At 35.3% G+C, this 11,503-nt stretch overlaps 2 protein-coding genes across 3 annotated transcripts; one reads left to right on the top strand and one right to left on the bottom strand.

Annotated features, from left to right (window-relative positions):
* Positions 1–482: 482 nt before the first annotated feature.
* LOC111311658 (uncharacterized) lies at positions 483–4,963 on the top strand. Of its 2 annotated transcripts, none has more exons than XM_022911234.2 (5): positions 483–804; positions 877–1,012; positions 2,287–2,650; positions 3,232–3,611; positions 4,651–4,963. In XM_022911234.2, exons 1-5 carry the CDS (start codon positions 747–749, stop codon positions 4,760–4,762), a joined length of 1,050 nt encoding a protein of 349 aa, XP_022766969.2. In that variant the 5' UTR covers positions 483–746; the 3' UTR covers positions 4,763–4,963. The 2 variants fall into 2 exon arrangements, with proteins under 2 accessions (XP_022766969.2, XP_022766997.2); XM_022911262.2 differs by having other exon boundaries at positions 511–787.
* Positions 4,964–5,396: 433 nt separating this feature from the next.
* LOC111311674 (homeobox-leucine zipper protein HDG11-like) lies at positions 5,397–9,624 on the bottom strand. Its single transcript, XM_089765895.1, has 10 exons — positions 8,792–9,624; positions 8,581–8,698; positions 8,296–8,484; positions 7,728–8,201; positions 7,544–7,645; positions 7,256–7,456; positions 6,987–7,167; positions 6,647–6,915; positions 6,442–6,531; positions 5,397–6,317 (listed from the first exon to the last, which is right to left on the bottom strand). The coding sequence occupies exons 1-10, from the start codon at positions 8,917–8,919 to the stop codon at positions 5,928–5,930; spliced, it is 2,142 nt and encodes a 713-aa protein (XP_089622021.1). The 5' UTR covers positions 8,920–9,624; the 3' UTR covers positions 5,397–5,927.
* Positions 9,625–11,503: the final 1,879 nt, after the last annotated feature.

The raw sequence follows: 11,503 nt of genomic DNA on the forward strand, positions 1-11,503 counted from the left end.
AGTTAAAAAAAGTTAAGGGTAAAATAAAAAAATAAAAAATTAATTTGAAATCATAATATTCGATTCGAATAATTTTTTTTTTAGTCAGCTCAAATTAAATTTTTATTAGATATATATACATATATATATTAAATTTGGATTGAATTAAAAAAAGTAAAAAATAAAAAATAGATCAAATTATATATTTTATTATTTTTTTATATATTTTAAATTTTTATAAAAAAAATAATTATTTATATCTAAATTTATATAAATATATTAAAAATATATCAAAATAATATATAAAAAATAAATTTAAAAAATTGATAAATTGAATCAAATCAAACTAATTAGATTCGATTTAAATTATATAAAAGTTTAGTTTAAATTTATATCAAATTTTAAAAATTTATAATTTTGTATGTTATAAAAATATAAAATCTGATTTGATTTAAATTATTATTACTTATAAAAAAAAATTTACTCACCGAATATAGCATCGAGAAAAAAGGAAAAAACCCTAAAACCGCCACCACTCTAATAAAAAAGAAAAAAAAAATAATACTGCTAAAATGTAAAACCCTCTCTCCCTCCCTCTCTGTCTCTCTCTGATAAGTAAGACCTTTCCAAAATCAAATTTCCAAAAGCCAAAACCAAATTCAAAGTTGTGTTAAAACGCAGAACCCCATTCTGATATCCGTAGTATAATTATATCAAACCCTACAAGTAAAAACCACCTGTCTTGAACATGGTATGAATACATGTGAATGATGCAGACCGTAAGAGGAGGAAGGGTATTTTGCTCAAAGTACGCCGCAACTCCTGGTTAGTCTTTCTTTCTTTCTTTTTTTGTTCAATTAGATATCCAATTGGTAAAACTTTTGATTCCATTGTCAGCCACATTGGTTGCTGAGGCAAGAAATATAGTGCGGCGTGGAAGATCTTACGCCGCTTCTCTTCCTTCTGGCACTCCGCAGCGAAAAAGAGTCTCAAAGGATGAACGGCGAGCTTTGATCGAATCTTTCGTCACCAGGTCTTCTCTCTTTTTATTTTTTCTACATTTATGTAATTTTGCCTTTTTCTCTCCTCTCCTCCTTTAGTGTTTCGTTATACAACTATCTTTTTATATTATTTATTATCCACGAATGCTATTGATCCTGTGGAGTGTTTTTTCTTGTACCCAAATTTTACATTTTTATCAATTTTGACCTCCAATTAGTTGGCAATTTGTGTATTGTTATCATGTCAATTTCGCATCAAACATGTGTAAAACAGCAAAATCATTGTTACAATTTGACATGAAAAACATTAAACGCTTTTTGTTTTTGTTTTTGCCAAACCCTTATACGGTTTTTGTCAAAATTTTAAACCGTGTAGTTTTTGTGTCTTTTCCATATCATTTTAGGGATATAGTGTTTCAAATTGCCTGATCTTTTGAGTGTGTTATTCCTTGAAGATTAATGTGGAGTTACTGCAAATAATGTTGATAATTGCCATTATTATTCTTTTATGTTGATCAAATGAGGGTCAGCTATTATTTTGCTATGTATGTTCAACTCTTGTATACCATCCTTAGTTAAAACAAACAAACTCACTATGATAACTAACATTTACTCTTTAATAAAATACCAACTTCACAGAAAACACCTTTCATGTTCAAGAACTTTTGAGGGCTTTGTTCACTGAATTTTTTTCCTTATTTGCGTTTTACATTCTGAAAATAAATAAAATGTGTTAAAAAGCATAATCATGCAAATCAAGTAAGACCCCCTGCACGATATTTTGACATTGGCAAAGTGTCTTATTAGTGTTGATTTCCAGGCTGCACTTGCATGATGCTGGATAGATTTGTGGCAATAGTGAAGGGAAACTACAGCAATTGGGAATGCAAACTTTTAATTGTACATTAAAACATGCCAAGACTTCATAGTTAGCTGTATTTAGATAAAATCAACTTCTTAACAGGAATTTTCAGATCTGGATCCTCTCTCACTTCTTGCCATTGATGTGGCTTGAATTGAAGCAGTTTCTTCTCCCTACCTTTGACTTATTCTAGTTTAAAGATATTATTCATTCAAATAAAACAAGTTTCATATCTAGATGGTGCATCTTTCCCTCTAACCCTAATTCAATTTATCTTTTGATTGTGCGGGGGGATGGAGCTGTTTGTCTTGGTATATTAATTTTCTTTCAACAATTGGAAACTAAGATTGTCTTCTCAAGTTTGCTTAGTTTTTAGTTTAAAATTCTAATTCCTTAGAGCCTCAATTAGGACAGAATGAAGACTTTTCCATTATCTTTTTCCAGATATAGATCAATGAATGCCGGGAAATTCCCATCTGTAACTGCGGCTCAAAAAGAAGTGGGTGGCTCTTATTATTTTGTTAGGAAAATCCTTCAAGAGTTGGAGTATGAATCTAAAGTATGTTCCTCAAACAGCAGTTATCAAAATATATCAGGAAAAGTTGTCAATAAAGAGGATAAATCATTTGCCGTAGTTGAAGTGGTCTCAACTGCAGTTGGAGTCCAAGATGACACTTGCACAGAAGCTACGGATGATGTAAAGATGCTTGAAACCAATAACAATCAACTGGAGGCTGACAGAGTGTTGCAAGGTTATACCTTAGCTGGGGAGACATTTTCTGAAGTGGTTCTAATGCCCCAAACTCCAGTAAGTGGGATCATTTCTCTGTGCTTTGCCTTTGATGATAAATGCAGAAATGTATTTCTAATGGACAGAATCTATCTGCTCTTAGTTGCAAGGCTACTTTGGCACTGAAAGTGGTGTTGGCATTTTTCTCTAGAAACTCAACAAATTTATTGAAGTTACATCTGTGACTAATATGGATTCCTTTCCTTGCAATTTTCCTACTTTAATGCGGAAGCTTGTGTTTAAGCACTTTGTCATTCCTTATGTCTTCCTCCATGTCATTAGATGAAGGCAATTTATGAAATTGTTTCCCTGAAACAATGCATACAAGACTACTTCTTAAGTATATCAATGAGACCTCTAATAACCTAATATTTCAGAATGTCTTTCATTAGTCCTACAATCCATGTGCCCCTAACTTCTCTATCTTCTCCCATTGGTTTACAGGACAAACTTGTAACTTGCTGTCCCTACTTTTCAATATAATTTTTTTTAGAACTTCTCTCTTCTTGTTTTTTAATTATATAAAGTTTATTTCCCTGGTAAAATAGTGGAACCTTTTTAAATACCTTTTGTAATGTACTTTGCCATTTTACTTTCAGGGCAGTCATTGTGAGTTTGTTTTAGAAGAAAATAACATGCTGAAAGATGATGCTAAGAGTCTTGAGAAACAAGAGGATGATAAATTAGAGGATTCTGGGATAGCTAGTTCTGATAAATTTCTAATGTTTGTGGATGAACAAAAAATTGTGGAAGCTTCTGATCAACATATTGAATCAGAAGAGTGCAAAATTGAGTCTCAGGGTGTTCCGTCAGATTTTGGTGTAGTAGAAGGTGATCTACTAAGAGAAGAAACTGAGATGGGAAATACAGAGGATGATGAAAAGGAACAAACTGTATCTAAAGAGTTACTAAATTCTGGTAGTCCAGAGCTTGAGGCTGAGCACCAGCAACAATTCCCAGAAGAGGAAAAATATGCGAGGTATGTGTTATTTTCTCTGAACAATGGCTCAATTGGTGAATGGACTGGGTAGTTAGAGGTCCTAGATTCATGAATCTAAGGATGACAATGGTGGTGCTGATGTTTTTCACTTATCTGGGCTGATTATAATGAGGTTGGTATAGGTGCTAGGTTTATATTACCATCAAATAATGATGATGATAATTATGACAGTTCTGTCTATGAATGTTCGTGTATGCTGGTATCAAAGTTCATTTACCTGAGACTAAGTTCAGTGCTACTTCCTCTTCATGTTATTTTTTGACCTTTCTATACCTGCATGCAAGGTGGATGCATGCTTGATGTTATTTTCTATAAATAGCTGGAAACTTTTTTTTTTGCTCTGAATAGCTAGAAAATGTTTGCATGTAAATAGCTTTACCAAGAATATTAAAATTTACCTTTTTGCATGTAAATATCATTATATATCATTGGTGCAATAACTCAAATTGTCTACCAATTTAGTTCAATTATTTTTGAAGTATTCCAGAAAAAGTGGTTCATATTCGTATTTGTATATGAGGGATGAAGTATCTATATGGTTTTGATAGCCTCTTGCCCTTTATTTTGTTTCAATCTGTATTTAAAATTTACATATGAACGACACATGTGGGCATGTGGCTTGTCTTAGACAAATAAGAAATTTTGACATAGTGCATCAAAGGAAACTGAACTGCATTCATATTTTGTGCATATTGTATGTATCTTATTGCAAATTGTTCTGCGCATGTCTGTCCTACTTCTTAACCGCATTTGCAGATTAGATTTTACGTCTACAATTGAAAACCTACAACTTACACTGTAGCCCATAAATAGACCTAAGCTTGGCTCTCGCTTTTACTAGACCCTTTTTTTTTTTGGTGCATCTAGACCCGTGATATCTAGCATTTCCTTTTTCCATTTGAATCATTTATAATAAAATTTTATTTACATATTTCTGTTTATTTTTCATGAATTCTCTGTCATTTCATTATTTATCAGTTGCGGTAAGATGATTCGAATGAAAAATTCTATTATCCAGGAACCTCTCTAGTGTGCAGAACGATGATGGAGAAAGTTCCAAGAAGTCAACTCTTTGGGGGAACCTTAAGTCATTTGCTGATGGCATTATCAATATATGGAGAAAGCTGTGAATCGTTTTAGGTATCACTAGTTGAAAGTCGCAAATTTTTATCAAATTATGAAATCAGTCTCTGTATTCGGGCAAGAATCACAATTTAGTCCTTTTGAACTAATTTAGTCAATGTACTTTTTTAGGATGTACGATATCGGTTCAAAATGTAGCAGAATTGAAATCATCTTTTAAGTTATGGATGTGGTAATTTTATTTTTAATTATGTAGACTGATGATTTTTTATTTTTTATTTTTCTTCATCCCTTCGGCACTGACCCGTCGAAGTCATCTCACGGTTGCCTGCAATTGCCGATTTCACTTTACGCCAACAAAAAAACTCCAGATTCCCCAACCCTTCACCTGCGAATCCACAAACCCAAAAACCAAATTAAAAAAAAAAAAATTTATCTGTCCCTCAACGGATATATATCATAGTAGAAGAATTGAAGGTGGATGCCGCTCAGTCATCTAATGGAGCTTCAAACCTTCCGCCCCCCATCGTTTGCGGGTACCCATTTCTCTATTTTATCTTCCTACTGAATGAAGTCACTGCTTTGCTTTAATTTTTTCAGAATTGATAGTAAAGCCATATATATATTTATTTATATTTACAGTCACTCTTCGGAACAGACTACGCAAGCACGTTTGAGAGAGGAAAAATGAAGAGAGTTTTTTATTATTGTTGTTGTTGCAATGCAATTAAAGAACATGATCCACAGGAACAGAAGTCAATACCCGAACCATACCAACTTTTTCTTTTTCTTGCTGTAATCTTATAGAGAAAGGAAAAGGCAAAAACGATGAGAGGTCGGTCCAGCAGGAAAGACGACGTATGGTGCGTTCTTGACTCCTCTTAAGATTGGTAGCAGCTCTTCCAAATTAAATTGCACAGAAACCCAAAATGCCTTAGTAAAAACCCCCCAAGGAAAGAAAACCAAGAATAAATATAACTAAAACCACAAGTCGGTGTAGATGGTACTGAAGTTTAGCAACAGAAACAGCAACAGCAGCAGTAAGCAGTAAATAAGCGGCTTCAGCTCTTGGTGAGAGGGCATTGAAAGTCCCAACTAACCACAATACTTCCCCCACATTGAATACCACCAGCACAAAGAGACTCCGAAATCCTTTGATCTCAATATTTAAAGATGATGGAGAGAGGTAAAAGCAGTAACGCAACCAGATCATCAGGCACTAGGACTATTCAAAGCAGCCTTAATTTGCTGGACAGTGGTGCCTATAAGGTTATTAACAGTCGTCACTGACTCCATGTTCAGCTTAGCGGATGGCAAGCTGCTCACTAGTATCTGAAAAGCTATTGTAATTAGTGAACCCCCAGATCTTCCCATGTTTCCATTTGCACTAGAGCTCGTTGACGCTCCATCTCCTTGGTCTGGATGGCCATCAGGTGAAATCGTAAAGCCTGATGGCAGTAATGGAATGTATGAAGGATCCTCACCACTCATTGCTAGATTGATGGCAGGCAAATCAACCGGACAATATACCACTAGTGACCCTGACCTGTCTATGCAGCTTTCTTGAAGTATTAACATATTGTTCTGACTAGTATTAAAGGCCTATTCAAAAAACAATTCGACAAAGCATTGAAATAAAATCTTATTGAACCAAAGAAGAAAGAAAGCAACAAGTTTTAAGTGGACAACACAAAGGAAAATGCTTCAATAATTTCAAGAGCCTTACCCGTAAAACAGATATGCAATTTCCTGGATGCGACCCATTTGCAATATGAGCAACCTCTTGCACTGCATTGCCGTTGGATAGAACATCCCACTAAAGGAAAGAACAAACATAGAAAGCAATGTAACAGTGAGAAACAACGAAGGTTACTTATATATACAGTTACAAGGCAGTCACAAATACTTGACAATGATCAATCTGATAATACCTGAGGTCGAGTTCTCTCATCCTTGAAGAAAATGAAGACATTTTGAGGAGTAACAGGAAGCCAGAAGGTAGTAGCCGCACTAAGTACTACACCATTGGGTTGTCCAGGATCAGAACTCTTATGAACAGTGACCCGGACACCAACTTCATTCAAACCGGAAAGTGTTGTCCACCGATGACTATTGGATGTGCTGATGCTTGTGCAGAAATTGTTGACCATCCTTTGAGCAAGCTTCATCATGCTTCTCTTGCCATCAGGGGATGGAATTACTGAAACATTTGGAAATTTATTCAGAGCTCAAGAGGACTAAAAGCTGAGTGCATGAATTACTGAAAATTACCTCCCCCCAGATCCCGGGTTGAAGTGCCTGATACCATTAGGCAAGCAAACCACTCGCACATTCTCTGAAGAGTAGCAAGCCACCGTTCAGCTCCAAATGCCAAACCACCTTGAATGAGATCCCTATAGAGCCGATGAGTTGGAGTCTTATCTTCAACCTCCACATGCTCCACCCAGGTAACCTATCAGCATTTGGCCATTTATTTAATATTGAAGTTGAGCACAACTGACGATTAATTCACAAACATGAGAAGAATAAACTTGACCAACCTTGGCGTAGCCATTAGGCATGTCCTGAATCAAGCATCCAGAAGGAAGCCTACGAGATCGACAGTGAGAAGCAAATTGAGGAAAATCATAAGAAACATTCACTATAGCCCATAAGCCTTGCTCGATTTGCTGACAGTGGCGAAGGATGTAAAATTCACGTGTGGATACCAGCGGGGAAAGCACCTGCAATTCTTCGTACATCTGCACGAGACAATAATTAGTGTAGAAAAAAGAGAAAATAAAACATCAATAAACAGATAACAAAACACCATTCGTTAGCGGTTTTACCAATTGCAAAGAACCACTATGACTGCCCAACGTTCCAGATGAAATTACTTCGATAGTCTTGGCCATGGAGACAATGGTAGGAAATAGCTCCACCCATTTGTCCTGCCAAAAAAAATTTGTCTATTAATAAATTTTTGTTGATTCCAAAAGGAGGGGATTTATCGTTTAAATTTAAACAACTCACTGAATCCATGAACATGTCAACCAAAGCTAAACCATTCATGATAACAACACCAGAGTCTCTGGAAGCTTCAATCCTAACATTGGGAGATTTAAAGTGGGTGCTAGCTCTAGGAAAAATCCTTTCATAGCTTTCAAGATTAAGAACATCTCTTCCATCAGTGGTGGACTTGATCCATAAAGGTTCATTGGTCTGCAAAAGCCTGAGCAGTTCTTCTATTGCATTTGCGGCAATATCGGTCATGAGGGACTTATCCATGTCCGAAATGACAACTGGTTGGAAAGGTAAATTTGGCATTGCGGATGAACTTCCAGGGAGAAGATCAAGATCAAGGGAAGGACCAGCAACACCAATCCCATGGCCGTCAAAACTCGCCATCCTTAAATCCAATGAAGAAATATGAATAGGCTGCACTGGTGGGAGTTGGGATATTGGCCTACCTATGTACTTGGCTGCAATACTAGATACTCTATCAAGCTGCAATGTGCAAAAAGCAAAACACGCTCAAAAGTTGAATTTTTTTTCATTTTATACTGAATAAAAAGAAGAAAAGAGAGAGCATAGGAAAAACCTCCTCCTTTAATTGGGCATTCTCCATTCTCAATTTTTGGTCATCAAAATAGGAATCCTCGTTGACAGGAGGGCCACCGCAAGAAGGGCAGATGACATTCTTGAGTGCTTCTCTGATGGCTATGTTCTCACATCGGATCTTATCGTTCTCTGAACGAAGAGAACAGTTATCGGCTCTTTCGTGTTGGGCCTGCAACAAGAAGGAAGGCGAATGAATGAAGGAGAGATAGGCGACTGAACTAAACAAGAAAAAACAAAAAGCAGACTAATCGAGTACCGAACCGACCTTCATCTGGGTCCTTCTGTTTTGAAACCAAAACTTGATCTGCCTGGGTGCCAATCCCAACTCCCTACTCAACTGTAACCTTTGCTTCTCATCAGGGTGTGGGCACTCCTTGAACATTCTTCACGTTTCCACCAACAAAACAAAACAAAATCCTTGTTCAAAAAATAAAAACTAACAAGAAACAAAGAAACCAAGGCATCCGTATTCTTACCCTTCAAGCCTCTGAATCTGGTGAGCAGTATGGCGATGGTAACGCTTTTTCCTGCGGGAAGGGTCGGAGGCATCGTGGTCCCCACCAGACCCACTCCCTCCACCTCCCCCGCTGCTTCCGAACTCCATATATGAACTGGACGTCCCTTCCAAAAACACCTTGTGAATGAAAAAGAAGGCCCTTTATTCAATTGGAGCAACCTTTGTCGATTCAAGTTCAACACCGCCCATCGTTACTTTATTGTTTTTTTTTTTTTGTTCTTTTCTAGTACTCGAGATCAAAAGCAAGAACAGAAAAAGAGTATTGTTTTACTAGTTTTTGAATGGAAATAGGCCATCTTGTTTGTTTGTTTGCTATAATTTTTCAGAGGGAGAAAAACAGCTGAAATTTCAAAGATAGTGGCATGATTTTGGGTGAGTGAGTTTAGGCAGAAAATGGGTGTGTTGATTATAGATATATATATATATATATATAGATATATAGATATATATATATATATATTTGCGGTGTAATAAAGGCTCTGCGAGAGAGGACCAGGCAGCGACGCAGAAGAGGCAGGCAGCCACCCCCAAATACTCCCTCCCACTCCCACTAACCAATAAGTAGAAGCTAAGTAGCCTAGGCAAAGCAGGCAGCCACTACTAGCGGCTGCTACTTGCAACAAACAAGCGCTCTACCTCCTTGCATTTCCATTTGCGTAAATGAAAATGAATGTTTGATTTCAGTATCACCTTCTCTCTGCTCTCCTCCTCTTTGTTTTTGTATGAAATGCCAAAACAGCATTTGCATTTGCTCTTTCGGACACATACATCAGATCTACGTCGGACATGGGACTTTTATTCCCCTCCTCGCTACCCCACTCTCTCTCTCTCTCTCTCCATATATATATTTGTATATTTATATATTTTTTATATTCGAGATAATTAAAATTTGAATTGAAATTAAAAATATTACTTACGTGACTGTTTCTAATTATATATTTATTTATTTATTTTTTACTGATTCTTGATTTGCGTAGTTACGTACAAACTACTGCTAATCATACCCTCAATCTGTCCAAATGTCCAGATGGGCACAACAAAAACACCTTTTAATCTACCAATTACAACAAAACAACAACAAATTCATTGCATGGGTCTTTTGATCGAAGAATGGAACGTTTCTCATTTTAATAAGTTTTCGCAAATCCTGAATTAACTAACACTAGTAATGTAACAAACCAAATCAAACCAAACCAAACCAGCCTCCATTTGCGTTGCCCATTCCAATTTCAAACACACGTTCTGAAAACAAGTAGTATTATTTTACTTTGTCCACAAAACAATAAAATAGTCGAAACAATCAAAAGTATTTATTTAAATTATATATATATATATATATATATATATATATACATTGATCTTCCAATTAAAGCCTACAAATTGAGTGATTAGAAGCCTATAATGACAAAACTAGCCTTTTTGCATTGGTTTTTTCCCTGCCGCTAGTAGCGTTTGTTTGTTTCACTGGGAAGGATCCAAATTTCAAGCTCAAGCTTACATTCTTGGCTGTTTACGCACTCGATAAGGGGGTTGCCTAAAGCAAAACTCAAGTCAAACTTGAAACCTTTTTGGAGAGGCGCAATTCTCTGCGCTCACCTCTTCTCATCACCTGACCGCAATCTATCCCCATTTAAAAACCCTCTTTTTCATCGTGTTGCAAAAATCATGTGCGTCCTTTTTTCTCCCATTCTTTTATTCCTTAATAGTGGGGGAAATCATCAAAAAAATTTTAGGATACTAATTTATAGTTAATGGAAATTAAACATGTGTGGCAATTATCCTTCACAAGCATGTCGGGATCCATGCTTGTTTTCATCGTACCAAAATTTTAATCATGCATGCTAGTTCTACATACACTCAATTTAAAAAACTAATACTTAAAAAAAAAAAAACCGAAAATAAAATTATATTAAAAATTTATCCTTGTCTAGAAACGTGAATGACAAAGAAGTAAAAGTAATTCAATAATACAGTTAGAAAAGGGAAAAAAATAAGTACAAAAATCTTAAAATATATAAGTTAATCCTATTTTGAAGGAAAAATAAAAATATCCATATATCTTTATTTAATTTTTTTTATTTTAATTCGTGATTGAGTTAGAGTCATTGATATCAAACATAATAAGAGATTTTATAGTGGTATAGAACTATGTATATTGAGGGGTGTGAGCCGGTTTCGGATCAAATTATTTCATCAAGTAAAATTGGGCCAAGTCATGCCATTTAAGGTTTTTGACTGTTGTAGCTAATACCTATCAGATTGTTATGAGTTTCAAATTATTTTAAGGATTTGTTTGGGATTGCGCTTGGATTTCCAAAAGCTGCTTTTGGAACAAAACTATAAACCAAACCCGATGTGTTAAACAGAAAAAAAAAAAAGGATTGAAAGCCCGGCTTTTCTCTCAATGCAAAAGCATCTAGCTTGATGCTTTTGAGGCTTGCAAACCACCATTTGTGGGTTAAAATTATTCCCCAGATTGATTTTTTGTATTTTTTTTAAATAGCATTAACATGTTCTATATATTGAGTAAAAGAAAAAATATAATGAGAACATAACTATTTATTTTTTAGGTTGAAACAATTTTAAATGTTTTAGAAAATTTTTAAAAAAATATATATTTTTATAAAATTTTAAAATTAAAGTTTAAAATTTTTTTATTTTTTTTGGCACT

This window comes from Durio zibethinus, chromosome 9 (genome assembly GCF_047325235.1).
Source record: "Durio zibethinus cultivar Kanyao isolate XHJ-2024 chromosome 9, ASM4732523v1, whole genome shotgun sequence".
NCBI lineage: Eukaryota > Viridiplantae > Streptophyta > Magnoliopsida > Malvales > Malvaceae > Durio > Durio zibethinus.

Excerpts from the sequence above, each read along its gene's own strand:
- LOC111311658 (XM_022911234.2), top strand. The coding sequence starts at position 747 with ATGATGCAGACCGTAAGAGGAGGAAGGGTATTTTGCTCAAAGTACGCC. Across the intron at positions 805-876 it reads AAAGTACGCCGCAACTCCTG|CCACATTGGTTGCTGAGGCA; the intron begins GTTAGTCTTTCT and ends TTCCATTGTCAG. Across the intron at positions 3,612-4,650 it reads GAAGAGGAAAAATATGCGAG|GAACCTCTCTAGTGTGCAGA; the intron begins GTATGTGTTATT and ends TCTATTATCCAG.
- LOC111311674 (XM_089765895.1), bottom strand. The coding sequence starts at position 8,919 with ATGGAGTTCGGAAGCAGCGGGGGAGGTGGAGGGAGTGGGTCTGGTGGG. Across the intron at positions 8,485-8,580 it reads ACAGAAGGACCCAGATGAAG|GCCCAACACGAAAGAGCCGA; the intron begins GTCGGTTCGGTA and ends TTCTTGTTGCAG. Across the intron at positions 8,202-8,295 it reads ATGCCCAATTAAAGGAGGAG|CTTGATAGAGTATCTAGTAT; the intron begins GTTTTTCCTATG and ends TGCACATTGCAG.